Source organism: Oenanthe melanoleuca, chromosome 2, assembly GCF_029582105.1.
Source record: "Oenanthe melanoleuca isolate GR-GAL-2019-014 chromosome 2, OMel1.0, whole genome shotgun sequence".
Lineage (NCBI taxonomy): Eukaryota > Metazoa > Chordata > Aves > Passeriformes > Muscicapidae > Oenanthe > Oenanthe melanoleuca.
The window spans coordinates 20,115,943-20,138,346 of NC_079335.1; the positions used below are offsets into that span (position 1 = coordinate 20,115,943).

Consider the following 22,404-nt stretch of genomic DNA (forward strand, 5'->3'; position numbering starts at 1 on the left):
TTCTCTGTTATTGGTTCTCCATTTATTTTAACTGTAAACAGTTGCTTACAAATAATGTCAGCCTGGAAATGCTGAAATTACTGTAACACAGAAACATTCCCCAAATAATTAATCTGTCGTCCTTTACTACCTACAAGGTATTTGGTTGAGATGAACACCTAAGAATGTAACAAGTAAGAGAAAACACAGTTCCTGTCAGCTGTTTAAATGCTAAAGTCTATCTTTAAAACACCCTAGGCTTTCCTGATCTCACAGGTTGCACAAGAATGACTTTTAGTTTTAAAGCGTACCAACTCCTACCAACACATATTCCTCTTATCTTTCAGCAGAATTGCTTTCATTCATCTTTCCCAGCTTTTTTCTGATTAGTTATTATTCTGAATCTAGGTAGCATCTCACTATCTCATCCCTTCCTTTTTAAAAACTTAAGACTTTGAAACCCAGACTCAGGACAATGGGCAACAGAGCTACTGCTTCATGATATGAGAAGCTGTACTCCTATATCCACTAATGAAGGGACTCCCACTGAGTTCCAACTGCTTTGCTGATCAAATCCCAGGAGTGCAGCAGTGCCAGAAACCAGTGCCTATACATAAGTAAGCAAAACCCTGCTCTTAAGAGTTCCAGAGCTCTTAGCTCTGAATGCAGAAATAGGCATTTCACCTCCTCTCCACAGCAGAATTATCTCTATCCCAGGAGGAAACAAGTACTGTGCCCAAGGAAGTACTAACCAGTGTTTGATTCCTACAGCAGGAAACACATCTCAGCACGCTGCTTACTGAGATACACAAATACAAACACATGCACACAGCCTATAGTAATTCTAGATGCATATGTATGCACAGTCATACATTTAGCATATATACAATGTAAAACTCTGTTAGATTCAAACTTAAGTCACAAAGGATCAAACTGCATCCTTTGACCTTATAAGTGCAGCTCTACAGAACTTGGCTGTGTTCATTTCAACATTCAGGTCTTCAGCTGGCATCACTGACAATTTTTTATAAGCACTGCATCAGTAGCCCAAGTGAAACTTCACTAAAAATTGTTGGGGTGCAGGGAGAGAAAGAAATAATGCTATGCCAACAACATTCCATTTTATAACTAAATACAATTTTGATGTTCTAGTGTGTATCAGATCAATGACAGTGCAGACAGTATGCAACACAAGAGAACACTGAGTGCATATTCACAAGCCAGAATACTGTATTTCAAGAAGAATATTGTTAAGGTAGTTTTGGGGCTCAGAACTACTGAACTTGACTGAAGTTTGATAAGTGTGTATGAATTACTGGCTTCTTATCTAAATAAATGCAAACATTCTGTTAAGTAGGAATCTTTACGTCACCGGTACGTTCCACATACAAATACTATTTTGATTACACTGCAAAGGATTTCTGAATGCTCATGGTAGGTGCATAGGGAAGGGTTTATCTCCCTTCGAAGGAAAAACATCTTTTCAAGAGCAGAGGAAGGCTCTCCAATGGTGAAGTTACCTTGTTTCCTTCTGGCAAGGAAGAGGGAGGGAAAAAAAAAAAAAAGAGAAATCACACATACATAGACAGAATGCAATACAGGAACATAAAGTTCTTACTGTGAAATTGCTGTCAGGTCAGGCACTTGATCAAGAATTACAACAGAGTGAGCATGACAGCCTGTCTGAATGCAGAAAAAGGCCCTTCTAACTCTGAATTAATGTTGGGATTTAAACAATGCAAACTCAGAAGATTCAGACAATGAAAACTCAGTGAACTCAGAATTCAGAGTTTCCTGTTCTTGACTGTTACCAATAGTTACAGGCTATTAACATATTCAGTATGATTACCAGCATCAGTAATTAATCTTAAAAAGAAAAACATTACCTTCTTTAATGGAGTTGATTTTCTCATATCATATAGCACAATATTTCTGTCAGAAGCACAGCTTCCCAAAAGGTAAGTCTGGGGAAAAAAAACCAAAACCAGTGTGTATAGTCTTGGAAATACTTCTGGAGTGTGGTTAACAGCTTACATCAGATACCTAAGCTATTTCACAAAGTTGGTCATGAGTTTCTTTTTCAGTCAAGGAAATGCATTTATCATTTTTTCTGTGCAGCTAATTACTCAGCAAAAACATTTTCAATAGGTTTCCCTGTAAAGATTCAGAATCCATGCAGTGCCCTCTACTTTAAAACAAGCAGACAATTCCTCATAAACACATTTTCTATGATCATAGCCCAGTCAAGGAGTATAATAGGAAGTTTTGTAAAAGATCAAATGCAAGTGTTTTGCCATGGAGAGGGTGAGAAGTCTCAGTCACAGGTAGTAGAATACTGGAGCAGATGAACTGGCAGCTCCACAGCCACTTAACTGCCACACTGTATGACTGAGGTACCACGTACATATTGTTGTGGAGAGAATGGAGACTGCCCTGCTTTTGTTTCTCCTCTCCCAAACTAACAGAGACAAAAGATAGGAAGGTAAAATTATATGGTACTACATTCCAAAATAATACAACCATCAAAATCTACATATACATCTCCCTACACATTCCATTAAAACATAAAAACTAAATTTGGTTGAAAAAAAATCAAGATAGTGTAAACAGAGTTTAGATCTCATACTGTTAAAAAAAAAAATATAATTTCCAATATTTAACACAAGCATTACCTCAATGGGATTAAATTTTACACTGCTTATGCTATCAAAACCCCAAGTCAGAGAACACTTGGGGCTTGTCCTTTGTTCATCCCAAATGTCCACTTGATGGCCACAGGTAGCAAAAACAGGCTCCTTCCAATGGTGATCAATTCCTGTATACACTGTCTTTAAGAGGAAAAAAACAAAAAACAAAGCAAAAATTAACAAACCCAACTGTATGCATAAATACTCAAATGTGTTCATTTAGGAAAAAAAAAAAAAAATCAACAAATCATTGCGTATGGAGTCTCACATAGTTTTTCTCATTTACATTACTGAAAATGAACTCACCAGTGCTACCAGAAACTAAGTTTTATTGGATATACCTCTTCCAGCAGGCAAGCTTTCTTTTTCATTTAAGGTGCTAGTAAGCATTTGCTCTTAATTTACAAAGGAGCTGGCACGAAAGGCATATTTACAAAATCCTGGCTGATTTTAAAGCAAATGAAAATTTTAAGAGTGCAACTTAAGTCCCTAACTCAGTGGGGACTTACATGGATTCCACAGACATTGCAATAACTAAAGAGTTTCAAACTATGTATTTGAAAGAAGCATATAGTGTTTTTCCTAACATAAGCTTCAAAGTGCCAAAATATATATTTTTAGACTGCTTTTGTCAATAAGAAAGATGTAAAGTTAATATTTTGTACTGAATGGTTGTGAGGTATCAGCATGAAAAAGTAAGTATTTAATGCAGACTAAGCACTAACACGTCTGAAGAGATAATAAAGAAATGTAACCAGTTTACAGGAAAGGGATAATTAGTACAGACAGAGCTAAGCAGTCTCTAGTGGCATTCAAGGTGTCCTTTCTGGTTACATGTAAAGTAAGTGTAATAAAAACATGAAGATACTTTAAAAGTACCATTATAAAATTTGATGCCATCCATTATGACAACAGGTGACATCAAACTACTTCTCTCTCCTTCAAAAGCTAGATAAGAAATTATTCAAACTTAATCCAAAAGAAGAGGTGTGGGAAAATCAAAACTCAGATTAATTACCTTTCCAAGAATTGTATGAATAGGTTCTTCTTCTTCTCCATATTCTGGGCTCTCCATTTTCCACTGCTTCACGGTTTTGTCATCACCAACCTGGAAATATTAGAGAAATCATGCAGTTTTATGTAAATATATCCCCTTTTATTTTGCTAGATGGGCTATGCAATTAAATACAGGCATCCTTTAAAAAAAAAATATTCTGTGACATACACAAATGCTTCCTCCTGCCTATTCACTGCTCCATTTTATACCTCCAAGCTAAAGAGTAGCACTTCTAGTCTTAATGCATTGTTAAAACACGTACACAGTCTGGCTGGAGTGAACATTTCTTTGTAGCAGCCCACCTGGTACTGTGGGTTTTTTTGATTTGTGGCTGAAACAGTGGTGATACAGCACCCAAGCCTTGGCTGTGCTTGATGGGTGCTGAGGCATTTCCCCCTGCTCCTGCTGTCTCACCATCCCTGCCTTGCCCCCCAGCAAACAGGCTTGGGGTGAGCAGCAGACTGGGAGGGGACATAGGCATGACATGGCCAAAGGAGTATTCCATACCATACCACAGAACAATAACAGCTGCAGTACTGGGAGCAGAAAGAGGAGGTGGGGGCTGGCGCCACAGTGGCTGCTGCTCAGAGATTGTCTGGGGATCTGTCGGCTTCTGTGAGCAGGCGACTGATTCTCAGTTTGTCACCTGTATCCCACCACCACCTTTCCTTCAAATATTCCACTGTCCATCTTGACCCACAAAGCTTTTCCAGTTTGTGAAACAGATAGCTGAGTAGGAAAAAGGTGAGCTGGAATGATGGTTATTTTGTAAGGCTACATTTTGTGATTTTTAATGAACTTACACCCTAAACTACAAATTACCTTCTTGAAGTCATTTTGATGAGCCTGTAATCAGTTTAAAAACACTTTCCACCTCAGTCGCTCTGGGTGCCTGTTCTAAATTTTGTTCTATCTCTTGCAGTAATGCCAGCAGAAGCTTTTGCATGGCTGTGCAGTGACCTGGATCATGCTAACAGGCCTAAAAAATGTTAGCTTTACAAGTTTATCTTCCCCTCCACGACTGCATTACTACTGTTTCTTCTCTCCCTCTCTCAATTTTCAAGCAGACAGATCATCAAAAGGGGAGTAACTAACTCAGAGTCACTTAGGATTTTTACTGTGACTTTCCCTATATCCCAATTACTGTCCCTGTGACCTGGAAGAAACCTTAAATAAATATACTCTAGAGAAAATGTCTCTTCTATGACCAGTTCAAATAAAGAACAACCTCAGTACACTTCAGTTTCCAAAAACAGTTCTTCTTCTTGTGTTATCTTAGAACTGTTTTAATGCCAACAGGAAGACATACTATTTCCAAGCAGTTTACATGCAACAATCTGTTGTGCTTGCTATGAATTAATAAAGCTTTATTCACACAGAATTATTTACCTTAATCAGATAATTTTAATCATAGTATATGCAAACGGTTACTTTTTAGCATGCGTTTACATATTTCAATGAACATAATCCATTTACTACTTTAAGGAAAACTAGTTTACTCGAGCTTTAATTACATGATCATCTGTTAGCTATTTTCTGGTATTTATCCCTTCGATGGTCTTGAATGATATCTGTATCAAAGTATCAGAAAAAAATTCATTGTAAATAGAACTGTCAGGTTCACCGACACATTTAATAAGCGTATTCATACAATATTTAAATATTCTATGGCAGAGAGCAAGTTTCTCAGTGGAAAACAGATGGTGAACAGGTACTCTGTGCTGCTGCACTGTTAAGGAGACACATAATACTTACAGTGAAGAATGATGTACCACAGAAACGGGCACACATGCCCCGAACAAAGCCTTCATGGGCTTGTATAGTGCGGATACACTGTCGTTTGGTCAAGTTCCAAATTTTAACCTGACAAAAACAAAAGAGCAAATATTCTGTAAGCTTTCTACAGCCCACAGCTACAGTTCACAATTTAAGAACAAGAGATCACACATCTTGTAATGAAATGGCAGAGTTGGCTTGGACACTGGTCAGATTTTAACATTCAACTAATTATTTCTTTCTTGAAAAATAATTTTAAAAGTGAGGCTCTTTTATTCCCACCCTCTCCCCTGATCTAAGCTGCATAATTTCTGCATTTTGCACTCTCTTATTTTTAAACTAGAATGCTTGCTAAAAACAGCAGCAGTTATAAATTTAGCAAAAACATACACCTTTAAAAGTAAAAGCACAAATAAATTTGGAACCAACAAAATGTTTTCAGTCCAGTTGCTGTACTACATTGTCTATAGAAACAGATAGAAATGTTTCTTTGAAATAGAGGTTTCTGTTTAAAAGCTTTTGAGCTCGTTAAAAAAAAAAATGAAAGAAATGGAAGTCAGTTTTTATAATTTTATGTATTTACAGTACCCAGTACTTTACTCCCTCTATCAGTGGATAAGAAATCTGGCTAAATTTTCATTGAATTTTCTCTCTGAAAAGTTTAACCTCCCTCATACTATTGTGTGACATAGCACTCTTTATAAAGAGAGGAAAGCAAACAAATGCCCACAAGACACCTTTAAAGTATTCAAGTACTATCAAATGAGCAATGGAATGGTGAGAAAAGACAGGGAATTCAGAAAAGACAGGTAGTTTTTTCTGCAACTAGTTCCAACTGAAGTGGTGATTGCTATTTATACCAGTTATGTAAAACAATCAAATACATATAGGGAGTAAGCCTTTTTTAGGCAGTATGAAAAATCGTTATTCCAAAAAAAGTTTTTGGTTGTGTGCCCCTTTCCCCTAGCTAATCTGGCAGTTTAACTTCTTTACGGGGAGCAGTGTACAGTAGCAGAATTATAGAGCAGCAAAAAGTTTCACCTTCTGAGTGAGGATGAAGGTAACATGATGAACGACGACACAAAAATAAGGTGTGACAAAATCAAACAAACAACCCAACAAAACACAAAAGAGAAGAAAGAAAATAAGAAAGAAATGTACCTTCTTTGTTGTGGTTTGTAAGCTTACCTCTCCATCACAAGCTCCAGACAGCACTGTAGATAGACTTTTTGGATGTTTGGCCATGCAATTAACTCCATCTCTGTGGCCATCAAGTGAACTAAGAAAGGGTTTTGCAAACACACGTTCTAGCTTTGTGGCATTCAGAGCCCTTGTGTATTCTCGTGCAACCTCAAATGGATGCAATGCAGGGTCATAGTTCCTTGGAACTGCAACAGAAAGAACAGATATTAGAAATCCATACTGGTGCAGGTCCAGAGGAGAGATGATCAGAAGGATGGATTACCTCTCCCATGAGGAAAGGCTGTGAGAGCTTGGTTTGTTCAGCCTGGAGAAGGCTCCAGGTAGACCTCACGTGGCCTTTCAGTACTTAAAGGGGGCTATGAGAATAATGGGGACAGACTTTTTAGACGGACTGTTATGATATGACAACCAGTAACAGTATTAAACTTAAAGAAGATAAATTTAGACCAGATAGCAGTAAGAAGTTTTTTACAGTAAGATGGCACATGCCCCATCAAGGTTCTGAGCAGCCTGATCTAGCTGAAGATGTCCCTGTTGACTACAGGGCAGGGCGTGGGGGCTTAGACTAGAAAAACTTTAGAGGTAGGTCCCAACCAACCTACACAACTCTATTATTCTGCGTGTAAAATCAACACAATTTTTGGCAGTTTTAAAAATAAATGTGCAAGAAGCAAAACTAGATGCACCAGGGATGAAACAGCATTAAAGGCAAAAAACTGCAAAGGGTAACCTCGGAAATACTCTCAGGTACCAGAACATGATTAAACTCCCAGCCTCGCCTTCCTGCTCTGACGCCGCTCCCAGCCCGGGCTCCGCCAGCGGGAAGGGAAGGGAAGGGAGGGAAGGGAAGGGAAGGGAAGGGAAGGGAAGGGAAGGGAAGGGAAGGGAAGGGAAGGGAAGGGAAGGGAAGGGAAGGGAAGGGAAGCTTTCCTCCGCCGAGGCACAGCACGCGAATCCCGGCCTGGGACCGGCACCCGGGGGAAACTCCCGGCGCCCAGAAGGAGGGAGGCCCAAAGCCACTCTCGGTGCCCGAGCTCTCCGATCCCCGCACCGGAGGAGCGGCGGGGCGGGGCGGGGCAGGGCGCGGACCACGAGAACCCGAGCGCCTTCCTGCCACCCTCCCTCCTGCGCCGCCGGCCTCATCCCTTCCGGGCGGGCCGTGCCGGGCCGTGCCAAGCGCAGATTCCCGGAGCCCCGCTCACCGCGCTGCAGGTCCAGCTTGGTCTCCCTCACGTAGTCATCGGGGTTGCGGCTCAGCACCTTCACCCTCATCGCGCCGCCTGCGCCCGGGCCCCGCGCGCGCACGTGACCGGACGCGCCGCGCGGGCCGTTCTCGCGCGAGGGCGCGAGCTTGGCCGCGGCCACGCCCCCCTGCGCGCGCGCGGCCGGCGATGGGCGCCGCGGGCCCCGCGTGCGCGGCGCGCGAGCCGCTGTCCCGGGAGCCGCCGCTGTCCCGGGAGCCGCCGCTGAACCGGGAGCCGCCGCTGTCCCGGGAGCCGCCGCTGTCCCGGGAGCCGCCGCTGAACCGGGAGCCGCCGGCGCGCTCCGTGCTCCGGCATGTGCGGCTGGAGAACCTGGCGGCGGGAATGAGCGGCGGCGTCCTGTCCACCCTGGCGCTGCACCCGCTGGACCTCGTCAAGATCCGCTTCGCAGGTGAGGCCGGACCCGCCGTCCCCGCCGCCCCCTCCGTCCTGCGCTACGGACGCACCGGCGAGCCCGAGCCCAGCCCGGGACCTGCCCAGTGCCGCGCCGCTCTGCCCGCCCCGATAGCCCCGTGGCTTGGAATAAACTGGCCGTAAGCCCAAAGGCACGGTCTCCCGTTCTATTCCCTGCTCTTCCCTTCTTGTCACGGGTAGGGACTGTGAAGTGCCAGCTGTTCCAGGCAGGCGGAGAGCTGCCAGCCTCTTCCCCCTTCCGTGACCACCAGTGCGGAGGGCACCGGAGCGCTGCTGCTGCTGCTGCTGCTGCCAGCCTTGTCCCAAGCCCCCGTTCAAAGTTCACCGCCGATTTCCAACACTCACAGTGTAGCGGTGGTTTTGGAATAACCTTGGTTGGTTGTTAACAATAGCGGTATTGTTTTGCAGAAAATTCTTAACTAGGTTGTTTTTCTACAGGTGACTTCTCTTGACGTGATGACTTCTCTAGGCTTTTCTGCTTGTTTGAGAAACTTGTCCGCCATTTATCATATTGTATTTCAGCGGGATTGAAACATTTTATTGTATCTTTGTTTTCTTAGATAGATGTTTTCCTAGATGGTTGTTCTAAGATCTCAAAGCCAAGCTATGACAGAGACATTTCGCAAAATGCGTGTTCTAGTTGGGCACATCCTGGGCTGCATTATGAAAAGCATAGCCAGCAGAAGGGCTCTTTTCTCTCTATTTCCTATTTGTAAGACTAGATCAGAAGTATGTGTCCAGTTTGGGGCTCTCCCAGACAAGGCAGGAAGGCAGTGACACACTGGTGTGATTCCAGTGGAGGCCAGCAGGCTGGTGAAGGGGCTGGAGCACATGGCATAGAACAGGCTGATGGAACAGCATCGGTTTGGCATCAGAAAGGAAGGGCTGAGGGGAGCTACAATTGCAGTCTGTGACAATGTTATTGGAAGACACAGAGAAGGTAAAGTCAGATTCTTGGAGGTAGTTAGTGGGCTAAAAATGAACAAGTGTGAGCATGGAAAATCCTAGTTATTTTACTGTGAGAGTGGTCAAATACTGGGAAAGGTTGCCCAGAGAGGCTGTAATCTCTTCAGCCTGGAGACATTCAGGAGTCAACTGGTCATGTCCCTAAGTAACCAGATCTAATTAGATCTGGTCTGAGTACAGGTCTGGATTAGGTGGCTTTTGGAGGTCACGTACTTTCACATGCTTCTTTGGGTTGAAAAATAACAATTCCTATGTTTTGTCTTCAACCAGGGAGCAGGAGCTGATATCAGAAATTAATGTTGTGAATATTCTTGGCAGCATCATTGATAGAAAGACTTGCATTCTTGTCTCTGATTTCCCATGTTATTTAATGCTTATCAACTTGATCTAGTGTCTGTCTGCATGGTAAAAAAATTCTCAAATGTCTTTGGGAAAGGTCTAGCAACACTTATTCAGAAAGGAGAAAAGAGGTATTTGTGTTCTAGTTTTGAGTGGTTGTCAAGGTGTTGAGGCTTTGTCACACTGTGCTCAGCAAAATAATTTTGTCTTTAATGCTGAAGTCTGTCACAATGTGCAGTACCAGACACAAAGTTCAAGGGGAATGAATAATAAATGTGGCACTGAACAGAAATGCCTGTTTACCGGAATTAAGTTTGATGCGGACACAAAAACTACATTTCTTATAAAACTTTGAGATAATTTTCAGTACAATTGCAGTCTAGCCATATGTCTGTATCAAGAATGAATGATGCTGCTGTGTTAGCATCATAGAGTAATTTAGGTCAGAAGAGAGTTAAGGAGTTCACCCCCTACTCAGATAAGCTCTGCTCTCAGTTTGTTCAGTCTTGTGTACTGGATTTTGAGTAGCTCCAAAGATGCTTTTCAGGCAACTTGTTCAAGTATTTGGCCACTCTGCTGGATAAGAAGTTATGGTCAGAATTTCCCGTATTTCAGTTTGTGTCTGTTACCTCTTGTCATCTCACCATGGACTGTATCACATATGTATCACATATGTCATCAGTAATCAACTTACTCCCTTGCTGTTATGCTAGGAGCAATAGTAGTTGCCACTCCCAAGTTTTGTGTGCATCCATGTTCTACATGATTTGTCAGACAAAAACTTGTGTGTTTTCTTTATTGTTGAAGAGACATTTTCTGAATATTTGGAATCCAACTGTTAGGTTATTAGGTGGGAGAAGAAACCTTTGAGTATTCTGGTAAAAACTGACTTGGGACTCAGTAAGGTATGACCTATTGCTTTATAGAACATTTTAAAGAGAAGATTTGAAATTAAAGGTTGTTACTTGGGACTTGTCTAAACAACTTAGAGAAACATGTTGAGGATCCCATATCACATGAAATATGATGCAAAATTGCTGGAGTGCTAAGAAGAAGATACAGAAATCTTCAAATCTGCTACTCATCAAAAATGCATGAAAATGCATTTCTTATCAGATTAATAGGAACTTTCCTCTTGCTGAGCTAAGGACTTATCTGGGTTTTTTGTTTCTTCCCCCCCGCTTTTTTTCCTTAAGTTCTTGAACTCTAGACTTATAAAGCTGTAACCCCAACTCTTGCAACATGTGAAATAATACTCTTGTAATACAGTTGATCAGTTAAGTTTCATGTTAATTAATTGCTTGCTTAAGAGACTTCCGTGCTGACTTGAACAGTTGAACTTTATGGGTCCTGGAAAGTTTTTCAGTTTTTCTGAAAGTTTTTCTTTCTTTCATAGTAAGTGATGGATTGGAGCTGAGGCCCAAGTACAATGGGATTCTCCACTGTATGAGCACTGTCTGGAAGCATGAAGGACTTCGAGGCTTGTATCAAGGGGTAACTCCAAACATGGTGGGAGCAGGGGCTTCCTGGGGACTTTACTTCTTCTTGTAAGTAGAACCATAAATGTGTCACACCCTGCACAGTGTAGTGTTCACATATACACAGCATCCTCTTTGTGAGGTACAAAAATGTGCTAACTGACTTACAAACTTGTCATTCTGTTAGCTAGTCCAGGTCTGTTAATGTTTGTTATGGTTTGCTGTTCTAGAATTTAAGCAATTTGAGTCAAGACACCTGTTCCTTTGTCTGGTACAATGTATTCCCTTGATGCTGTGAAAATACTAAGGAATTTGAGAAGTAGTGGTATTATTCATAAAAAATTCTCTAAAAGTGCCACTACACTGTTCTTAAAACCTTGTGAAAAGCAAGAATCTGACTTCTTAAAAGTTAAAGAGCATGAAGTTTTAGTAGAAAACGAAATGTTTCTTTTTAATAATTTTAACAACAGTTTTTTCACTGTTTTTGTCAGTTGATGGACTTTGCTTTTAAAGTCCGTTTTTAATATTTACTTTATTAACTGTTACTATGACCTGATTTACTGCTTATCTCTATTAATTGGAACATTTTAGGGAGTGTTTTAGTTAGGGCCATTTTAGTTAGCTGGCATGCCTATGCAAAGCTCACTTGTTAGTTATCTAGACTCTGTTATTCTTGTACTTCAGTCCTTAAGCTTTGCTGCAGATTGCTATTGAGACTTCATCTTCTGTTGACAATTTCATAATTCACAAAGGTTGCAAACTGGATCAAGAGAAGAAAGCTCAGTGTATTTCTGAGCTAGAGGGTAGATACCTAGCACTGTGGCTTCCAATAAACTTATTTTAGGAGTTAATTATTGATCTCTAATTAATTATATCTTTATATATTGTATTATATATAATACGTAGTAACTTTATATTATATAATATATAATAATATATTATATATCATTATTATGTATTTTATATATGTAATTATACAGTATATAATTATATTAATGTATAAATTATATATTTATATATAAGCATATAATGTTACATTATATTAATATGTCTTCTATAAATATGTATTAAATATATAATTTATTTATTTTAATATGCAGTCCCTATGATACTGACAGTTTAATTATACAGTTTAAATATATAGTTCACTTTAAAGAGCTAACTGCTCAGAGACCAATTATTCAATTAAACAAAGGTAGTTTGGATGCCTTTGCTTCAGAGGCTGTGTGCCACCATGATCTTAAGTCAGGTATGTCATTCTGGACTTGGATTTTTCATGATGTAGGTCTGTTTTCACCTTTACTAAATTTTGTTGTATATTTTCTAGTTACAATGCCATCAAAGCTTACAAGAAGGAAGGGAAGATGGAAAGTCTCAGTGCGAGCGAGCACCTGGTGTCAGCTGCAGAGGCTGGTGAGGTTAAATGAAAATATTAATGTTCCCTTGTAGCCTTTCCATATACTGCTACCTGCCTTTCTGTGTCAGTGCAGCTTTTTCTTACAGGTGGCAAGTGTAAGTGTTTCAGTCCAAATGCAATAGTTTGTTGTCTGTAAATAAAACAAAGATGTCTAGCACAAATAGATGGGGCACTATGGTCCTTCAGTTTTTTGCAGAATTAGCAGTTGTCAAAATGTCTTTTGTCCTTGTTTTCATTCTGTATAAGCACTTTCCATATTCAGTACTGTATTGGGTCCCAAAATATAGAAATCTGCTGCCTGCTGCCATCAAATTGTTAATTTGTTAAAAGTTTAGCACTTGGAAAGGGGGCAACCTATTGAATCATGGAATGGTTTGGGTTGGAAGGGACCTTAAAAAAATAATCTAGTACCAACCATCTGTCTCTGGCTGGGACACCTCCCACTAGACCAGGTTGCTCGAAGCACCATCCAGCCTGGCCTGGAACACTTCCAGACATGGGGCATCCACAACTTCTCTGGGCAGCCTGTTCCAGTGCCTCACCACCATCACAGTAAAAAATTTCTGCCTCATATCTAATCTAAACCTACTCTCTTTTAGTTTGAATAATTTCCCTTGTCCTGTTGCTACATGCTATACAGGCAATTTGGAAAACTTTTTACTTGGATTTTGTAGCATTCATTTAATTTTGAAATATAAGGCATATTGTTTAACCTGAAATACAGTAATAGATTCTGCTACAATGGTGTTTTCAATAACCTATAAAGCTATAACAGGTTGTTGCTATTAATCTGTCAATATTATTAAGCAAATTTCTCATCACTGTGGTGTCCATTAAGTTTTGAATTATTATATATGGAAGAATAACTCAGATAATCAGTGGTACATTAAGAAATTATATTTCCTGTCTTCTTTAGATTATACTACTAACTGAAAGATGAAGCAAAAAAAGGGCTGTATTAGGAATATGCCAAAATACATATGCCCTGCACAAGTATCCCCAGCAGGAGTGGGCTTTGAAGGGAGAGAGAGGGAGCAATAGAGGACATAAATTTCACGTGTTTTAAACAATATGAATACTCTGGTAGGAGAAGTAGTTTTGTCATTGTGGAAGCCTGTGTTATATTGGATTGAGCAAACTGGGACAGTCTGTGGAGTTTCCATAACAAAGAGTGTAACCTCTGTGTTCTCAGGAGCCATGACTCTCTGCATTACAAACCCAATATGGGTAACCAAGACTCGACTTGTGCTCCAGTACAACGCTGGCGTGGATCCATCCAAGCGGCAATACAGCGGAATGTTCGATGCTCTTATGAAGATATACAGGACAGAGGGCATACGTGGCTTATATAAGGTAATCACATTTAAGAAAAATTCCAGGATTTCCTGGCACCAGCCAGTAGCATGGTGAGACTTCTAGGTATTTGTCTACAAAAAAAATATAATTGTAATGGCTTACTTTCGTTCTGTGAGTCTTTCCCACTGAAGAACTTCAGCAAAAAGGCTTAGTCAGAAGAAAAGCCATTATACTGTTGATGAACTGCTTTGTAATTGTTTTGAATCTTCCTGTAATTAAAATTTGGATAAGCAGGGCAGCAACAATGTACTTATGTTGCTGGTAACACTTCCTTGCATTTTATCACTTGCCTCTGTATTTCTGACATCTTCTGGAAGATAACATACTAAAGTATTTGCTAATTTTTTCTTCCACAATGGATAGTTTCACAACTGTTTATTTGACCTCTGATTATTGATGTCTGTAATCTGTCAGCTCTGGATACATTAAATTTGCAGACTTCTAAATACTGTCTGCATATGTGTGGGTTTTTTGTTCCCTTTAATTTAGGGAAACAGATGGCAACAAGATTTGAGCTTTTTGCCTCCTCCTCCTTTAGGTCATGACATCAAGATGCATTCATCAGTGCCTGGAACTTGTGAAGAAACTTATTTTATTTCAGTCTGGCTCTTCTCCTGCAAGTAATGCTGCAGAATCATAGAATGGCTTGGGTTGGAAGGGATCTTTAAGATATTTTTGTTCCAACACCCCTGCTTTGGGCAGGGACACCTACTAGCTCAGGCTGCTCAGAGCTCCATCCAGCCTGGCCTTGATCACTGCCAGGGATAGGGAACATGACCAGTTTCTCTTAGAAATTGTCCTGATTACTAAAAATTAGCTTCTTTTATTTTCAGTGAAAATTGTGATCTTTCCTATTCTCTAATCTTGTGTGCTTTATGGCAATGAATGACAAATTCTGACACCAGGAGCAAGGCACCTTATTTATTCCTAAATTGAAATTGTCAGGATTTCTTATTTGCCTGCCTGGATGTTTGCTCTGTTCCATGTAGATAAGTTCTGATTTCTTGGATCTGTTAGGTTTTAAGATGTCCTTCCACTCTTCTTTTCAGATTATTCGTGCCTGTAGCGTGTGTCGCCTTTGGCACTAGACACTTCTTTGTAGTGTTAATCTGCAAGTGTGGGACTAAAGCAGCTACTTCCTTTGAAAGAGCAAATTACTTGCTTAAATCTGCAAAGAAGGTGACCTAAATAGGTCCTGAGTGACCTACATAAGTGTGCACACTGAGCAACTTCCATTTGATATCAGAACTCTCTCAACCTTGTCTATTCTGGGGAAAAAGGCACCTCTCTTCAGGTGGCTCTTTGACTTGTACATGTTTTAGTCTTCCTCCATTTCAGTGTTTTGGAGGAGTTTTTATTTTTCTTGCACTATTTGAAATTGTATAGCTGAGGCTTTATTAGTTGCCCTGAGTCACAGGAGTTGTAGTACACACAACTGTCTTCTTTTTCTCATAATCTTCATTTCAGATAGCATTCCTTATAGCAGATAAGGGGATCTCAGGGGATCACCTTAGAGTAAATGAAGGGATCTCAAACAGAGCAACTGTCTCAGATAGAATTGGAAATAAAATATGGAAGGAGTTTCTTTCTGAGATTTGTCTTCTAAAGAATGGTAATTCTGACAAAGCAATTCAATATTGCTCTTTATTGCACAGATGCTGCAACTGATCTGAGCAAATCCTTTCAGTCTTTTGAGGTACAAACTGGTAATGTCAGGCTACATCAATCTTTCTAGCAGGGATCAAAGCTGTCTTTATTAGCTCTGCTGGGTATTGATTGTTCATCAAATATAGTTTAGTTTGTCTGAATCTGGCTTTCTCAGTAAGTTGTTCCTCTTGAACTTGGCCCAGTTCTGAACAGGCAGGAGGAATCTCCTTCACTCGTTATCCTAGTAATGATTCAGTCAGTAATCTTCCACACCCTCCATCCATTGGGCTTTGTCTTTTGGCCTCCATCCCCCTTCTGACTGGGGACAGAGCTGCTCTGCTGCACACCAGGCTGAATTAAAAAACAGCTTGGGGTTATGTACTTTGAACACACCCATGGATCTGCTGGAGATCTGAGCTCTAAAATTCACTTTGCTGTGAAGTTAAATGTCGTGCAACCATCTTCATGTTATGAGTGCTGTGTTGTTCTTTTCAAGCATAAGAGAATGACCAAACATGGTAAAATAGTTGTAAGATTGTAGGATTGGTGATTTTAGGAAAACATAAAATACCTCTGAGCTCTTGAGAAACTATTGGATGTGTGGTCTAGAGTGACTAACTACTGAGATATCAGTCAGGAATGCAACTGATATCCTTCATGGCCTCCATATTTCTGTATGTGCATTTTTTATTCTCTTTTATTGATGATGTAGAAGCAGCAGTTGGAAATAGAATGATGCTTAATAAACAGAAATAAAATACACAGGAAATGTAGAAGATTTAAGGAGATTGAAGTAAAATCCAGGTTAATCAAGACTGAGAATAATAATGTAGTATGCTGACAACAGCAAAAATCATAACAGTAATGTGTGCTCCTTACCAAGTGAAATATATTTGGACACTTCTGTGTTGTTATTTCACCTTTGGTAGGCAAGATTCTGTGCTCTTGGGCTGAAGTACTTTTTCTGGCCCCTCAGTGACTAAGGCACTTAGGTCTCTTTATTTTGCAATGCTTTTGCTTATGATATTTTTCTTCTTGTAAATGTGAAGCTTGTAAGCTTTCTATATCTTTGTACTTGTACACAGCAAAATCTATTGAGATTTGGCCATCTTGATTTTAACTTAAATTGCAGGTTCTACCCAGAGACCTAAGCATAAGTGGCTTTCACATGAAAGATGGTAAAAGGAAACAAAGTGCTCATGGCAACTTCAGTGTCTTGTCTGCACAAGGTGTCAGAGCAGGGCACTCACATACTACAGGTCTCTGACACACTGAGAGCCCAAATGAAGGCAACACTGGAGAGATTACAAGGGGTATTTGCTGCATTCTTTTGGAACATACAGCAGAGGTTCTTCTGGCTTGAGTGCCTTCTTTCTAATTACATATTTAATTTGGTCTACTGTTCTAATCCTTTAAAAGAGAATTCAAGCAGGACTTCTTTGAGAAACCATTCAACTTGTCATGCCTTCATGGCAAAAAAAAGATATATTTCAAATATTAAAGTAAAAAATAACAAGAAATACATGAAGTTATTATAAAATGTATCTTTACAGTCATATTACGGATCAAAATAAATATTAAATATCAAATTTTGTGGCAAGAAAGAATTTTGTATTAAATTATTCTAAGAATAAGAAAATTGAATATGTTTCAAAAACTTTCTCAGCCAAGATATTTCAGTGCTGTGAAGAAATCAGTTTTGCTTTGAAACATTTTCCATAAGAATACATTGTTGTCTATGATCAATAGAAACCTGGGTCAGCTCCTATTTTCCTGAGGCACATTGGCTGACAGTTGTCTCACTCCCTTCTTGCATTTTTTAATATTGGCCCAGCATTAAAAGTCTCTCAGTCTTTGGAAGCTTTTCTCATCAGCACAAGACTTAAAGCATGCTGGTATTTGTTTATGAAGTACAACCAGTAGATGCTTTAGGGCTCTTGGGTGCAAGTTATCCAAATCTTCTGGCTTAAGTTTAAGAGTTTAGACCTCTTAAAGGTTGTTCAACATTCTTCTTTTGTTGGCAGGGAAAGTCTTACCTCATTCTTCTATGAAATAAATACACCCTTCTAATTCTTTCCAAGTAGAGAACAATTACTTCCACTGTCTTTTATTGGTTTTACTGTCTAATCACTGGAGATGTTTGTGAAGATTTTCCAGGCTATCACTGTCCATGAGTTTCCTACTGTTCCTCTTTTTGCTGACCCAGGTAATTTTTTCTTTGACTTTTTTTTTTTTTTTTTTTTCTGCTCCTTCTGTTTTTTATATTTTATTTTATTCTCTGATCCAGGATTACTGAAAACCAAAGTTGTCCTTTTCCCTCTGTTGGGGCCCTTTGGCTTCAAACTTCACTTTGTCCTTACAGCTGACAAAATACAGATATGTGGTTTAATTCCACTTGTTCTCATTTGGGGAAGCTTTTTTTTCTGGGACTTTCACTGGCTCTTCATGCATTTCATCAGTTTGTGGTCACTGATGGTGAGTTCATGACCATATTTCCTACTGTGAGAAGAAATTTATCCTCATGTATTAAAGAAATTCTAAAAAAATCATTTCCTGAGTGACTGAAAAACTTTAAAAATCTCTTTGTAGCATTTGGAAAATTTGGAAGTGGTATTTTGTGTATTATCCTGGCAATTTTTATGTATGCTGTTGTTCTAGTTGTTGGGGGCTTTTCTGCAATTTAGGAGTTTTGTTATTTAGTCTTGTTAACATTAATTCAGTGGACTCCTTCTGGGATCCTTTCTCTTTTTCATCTTCTCTAGGCTTCTGATCATATATTCACAAGTCTTTATTCAACATTTTGGGCTTCCCTTTTCCCAGAGTTTGGCATCTGGGCATATTTTAAAATTCCTTTCTCTTGCTTGAATGGATCGTAGGAAATAAAATTGTTCAACTTTTTTTTTTTTCTAACTTTGTTTCTTTGAGTGCTTTTAACCACATTTTGATCACTTAGTCCCTTATAATTGTCCCCCAACAGTTTGCAGGAAGCTTTTGAGCCCAGATGATTAATCCCCCATTTATTTGTGTCTTCAAAAAGAGAATTATTGCTTTTCGGAGCTCATGCAGCTGGCAGGACTCATTTTAATGGAGCTGTCATTGCTTTACCAGTCTCAGGTGGGAGCCAGTCTGTGCAAAGGGCAGGCACTGAGCAGCACATTTGCAAGACCACAGCTTGATTTGTGATCTTGCAGTCCTAATCTGTGTTACCAGCTTGTGCTCTGTCAGGTGGAGTCCCTGGGCCACTTGTTTTATCTCAGTGACTCAGTTTAGGCTGTATATCAGAAAAGTAGCATTTATTAAGTGTCTGTGTGATGCCTGCCTTGAAGAATACCTGAGTCAGACTTCAGCAGCTGGACAGGCACAGTCTGCACATTAAGGGGGACAAATGTAGGTATGTGAACTGTGCTCTGTCAAGTTGTTTAGGTTTTGTGCATTAGCTTGTGCATTTAACCTTGTTCTATCCTTTTTTTAGGGATTTGTGCCTGGTCTGTTTGGAACATCTCATGGAGCACTTCAATTCATGGCCTATGAGGATTTGAAAGAGAGATACAACAAGTATAGAAACAGAGTATCAGATACAAAATTGGTATGATGCTTGAGAATAAAATTATGTTGGGGCATGTAAATAAATAGAAGTTGATTCCATTTGTGGGGTTATACAGCAGCCAAATGTACAAAGTATTGGTACATTAATTGAAATGCAGAATATATAGAAGGAAATAATACCTTCTCATGTTTTAGGAACAAGCAACTGTTTTTTGCTGTTTTTGGAAACCAACTTCTTATTTTGGCAGGTGTTCTGAGAATTTTAGAGGAAGGAATGAGGGGTTTTTCTTACTTTGTGGACCCAGAGGGGGTGGTATTAAATCCTGGAAAACTGTGTGCAAGTTGGGCAACGGTAGCTACTTTGAGAAGAAGTGTTTCTCTTGATGGGAATGAGAAGGCACAATATATGTTTTACAGTCAATTACTTGTAGCACTGCATGTAGTAAACACTGACATTTATTTTAATGTGTTGTATTATAAGGGGGAGAAAATCTAGAGTATTGTTTGGTTGTACATTTCAAAATCGAATAAGATTTTGGGAACTGGCTAATTTAAACCATACCTGAGGCAAGCCTGACAATTTTTGTTGCTTTTAGAACACTGTGGAATACATAATGATGGCAGCTGTATCCAAAATATTTGCTGTGGTAGCAACATATCCCTATCAAGTTGTGCGAGCTCGTCTCCAAGACCAGCATAACACATATTCTGGGGTGTTTGATGTGATCCGCAGGACATGGAGGTAGGTGGGCAAAATTGAAATTCTGCCTGTTGGAAACTGAGTTTTACAGAAGCAGAGGTGCCTTTACTGGCTTCTGTGCTGACTTGCAGAGCCAGTACAGTTCAGAGCAAACAAAGTGTTAATTGTGCAAGATGCCACCAATAGCAGTAAGCTGAGGAGAGAGGAGGGGATAGGAGAGACTCAGTGCCCCCCTGCAGGTTTCTCTTGTTTGTTCTGTCTGCCTTCTCTCTTCTCCAGCAAATTTCACAGGCTAAAAAATAACATTGCCATGGCCAGTTTGGGACACTAAATGAACTTGAACTGCTTTAGCTTATCACATGGGACAGGAGTATTGTGCTGCTGTGAATTGTGGCTAATCCAAATTGCTGGCAAGGTGAAGTGAGCTAGCCAGAGCTGATTATACTGATGTCCCTGGGTTACCCTGGGGCCTGACTGCACTTATAGTCTAGTCTCAGCTTCCTCTGGAGACCTGTGACCTCACACCTGTTCATGTCCTCTCACAAGCCTTCCCTGAGCTCTTCCCTGACTCCACAGTGCAGGGGAGGTTCTCACACAGACCTGTGTGGTTACTGAGGGTGGCCACTCTGCACGAGCACCCATTGCTTGGGGCAGTGCTGGGTTGCAGCATGTTGCAGGAGAGATGAGGATGGAGTCCTGGGCAATGAAGAGGTGCCAGCTGAGTGACTGAGGCTGTGTTGTTCCAGGGGCACCCCTGGTTCAGAGCTGTACAGCCATTTCAGCTGGAGGCAATTCAGAGCAAAAATAGCTCTGATGTGTCAGTGCTGTGCCCTCCAGTGCTGCAGGCTATAGGGAGGCTTATTAGTTCTGATGAAGTGTAGTGCAGCCATTCTGGAGCCACTACTGTGCTCATGATGAAATAAATGTGACTTAGGTAGTGTAAACCACACCCAGGCCTTTCTCAGGATCTCTGTTTACTCATCCTTCCAGGTGTCCTGGGCCTGTGAGGCCTGCACCTAAAGGGCAGAGATATAATGTCTCTGACTTTTCAACAGCCCTAGCATGTCACACAGATCCAAATTGGGTCAAATTAGAGTCTCTTTTATTGGCCAGTAGAATCAAAATTCTGGGGGGGGTGCTTAAACTCTCAAAAAAATGAATGCTGACTTTTCTTAGTTGTTTAGCCAGTTCTTGTAGCATGAAGAAAGATAGTAAATTGCCTTCTACTTAGACAATACCCAGAAAAACACTCAAAGCCTAGGCTAAATAACTGATCTACATAATGCTATTATATGTAGAAAATGATGGGTTAATACTTGATGTACTTTAAACACTGTCTGACATTATTATTTCTAACCATTATTATTTCTAATCATCTCTCTCAATGGGAATGTGAGGAAATAAAATGCCAGGCTTTGTTCTATGATTTTTTTCTTTTAAAAGACATTAATTAAAACCATTTTTTTTCTTTAAAGGAAAGAAGGTCTTCATGGATTTTACAAAGGAATTATAGCTAATGTGATCAGAGTGACTCCTGCCTGCTGTATCACCTTTGTAGTTTATGAAAATGTGTCTGGCTTTTTACTTGGTTTTAGAAAAGAAAATAATTAAAGGTATGAACTTGTATTCCTAGGAAGGAATCTATCCTTTATTTTTTATATTTATGATCTGGGAGAAATTTAGTTCAGCAGTCTTCTTTGACACTGTGAGTTGATCTGGTATTTTGAGGACAGAATGTAGAGACAATAAACCCTGCCAACATCTCTCCTGTTGAACGTTCTGCATTGCTGCCTTCCTCTCTGAATCAGCTGTGTCTGCATGAAGCAGATGTCTGCAACTGTGGAATAATAGTGCTGTGACTGGGTGCAGGCAGCTGCACAGCAATTCCTTTCATCCTGGCATGCCTGGAATAACCCACTAAGAAGTTTCAGCAAGTCTCAAGATAACAGTTGGTGAGATTCTGCTCCTGCACAACTGGAAAATTTCATATGAAAGCAACCCTGGGGCCTGTCAAAACTAACTTTCTTAAATCTCTGAGTCTCATTAAAACAAGGAATGTCATCTGAATCCACCTCTGTGTTATTTGTCAGATTTTAGGATATGGAATGCTCCAGACTCTGTTGCTCATCCAACACAAAAATGCTGCCTCAGTGGGGTGCAGTTTGGAAACTGAAATTGTTTTTTTTAAAGCAGCTGTCCATTCTTGGGTTTGAATAATTGCAAATCTGATAAAACTCAGCTCTTGTCTCATACCAGGACAGACTTGCACTGTGGTTTTTAACTTGGTTTTAGCAGCAGACCAATGTGCTAAGTGCATGCATTGCTGGCCACTTAATTCACTTTCTCTCCCTTTCATTCTCACTCCATCTCTGTCTGTGCCAGTCTGTCTCAATTAATGATACAGCTGACCAAATATTACTAAGTAAATGTATATTTGAAAGTGGGTTTACATTTTAAAGATAAGGATTTTTTCTAGTAATCCCATAGTGGTCAAACCAGTGTAAGTAACAAATAGGACCACACTTACATTCAATAATATTCTCTGGGGAAAAAAAAAGCTTCTAGTCTTAAAAAAAT

The 22,404-nt window shown here is 40.0% G+C and overlaps 2 protein-coding genes across 3 annotated transcripts in view; one reads left to right on the forward strand and one right to left on the reverse strand.

The window, feature by feature from the left end:
- Positions 1 to 8,067, reverse strand: part of DCAF13 (DDB1 and CUL4 associated factor 13) — a 24,630-nt gene extending 16,563 nt beyond the window's left edge. Inside the window, exons 1-6 of the mRNA XM_056482991.1 lie at positions 7,905 to 8,067; positions 6,688 to 6,887; positions 5,479 to 5,586; positions 3,685 to 3,774; positions 2,652 to 2,807; positions 1,866 to 1,943 (exon numbers count right to left, since the gene is read on the reverse strand). Coding sequence (XP_056338966.1) covers positions 1,866 to 1,943; positions 2,652 to 2,807; positions 3,685 to 3,774; positions 5,479 to 5,586; positions 6,688 to 6,887; positions 7,905 to 7,974 — 702 coding nt within the window. The 5' untranslated portion in view covers positions 7,975 to 8,067. The remainder of the gene's footprint in view (positions 1 to 1,865; positions 1,944 to 2,651; positions 2,808 to 3,684; positions 3,775 to 5,478; positions 5,587 to 6,687; positions 6,888 to 7,904) is intronic.
- Positions 8,056 to 21,894, forward strand: SLC25A32 (solute carrier family 25 member 32). 2 transcript variants are annotated; one of them, XM_056482993.1, is made up of 8 exons: positions 8,079 to 8,155; positions 8,228 to 8,355; positions 11,080 to 11,230; positions 12,489 to 12,574; positions 13,771 to 13,931; positions 19,054 to 19,167; positions 19,724 to 19,869; positions 21,303 to 21,894. In XM_056482993.1, exons 1-8 carry the CDS (start codon positions 8,094 to 8,096, stop codon positions 21,436 to 21,438), a joined length of 984 nt encoding a protein of 327 aa, XP_056338968.1. In that variant the 5' UTR covers positions 8,079 to 8,093; the 3' UTR covers positions 21,439 to 21,894. The 2 variants fall into 2 exon arrangements, with proteins under 2 accessions (XP_056338967.1, XP_056338968.1); XM_056482992.1 differs by having other exon boundaries at positions 8,056 to 8,355.
- The last annotated feature ends 510 nt before the right edge of the window (positions 21,895 to 22,404 follow it).

Bases quoted from the DNA above. Each gene is read 5' to 3' on its own strand.
- SLC25A32 (XM_056482992.1), top strand. From the start codon at position 8,094: ATGGGCGCCGCGGGCCCCGCGTGCGCGGCGCGCGAGCCGCTGTCCCGG. The intron at 8,356-11,079 runs GTGAGGCCGGAC...TTTCTTTCATAG, and splicing joins CGTCAAGATCCGCTTCGCAG to TAAGTGATGGATTGGAGCTG. The intron at 19,168-19,723 runs GTATGATGCTTG...TGTTGCTTTTAG, and splicing joins GAGTATCAGATACAAAATTG to AACACTGTGGAATACATAAT.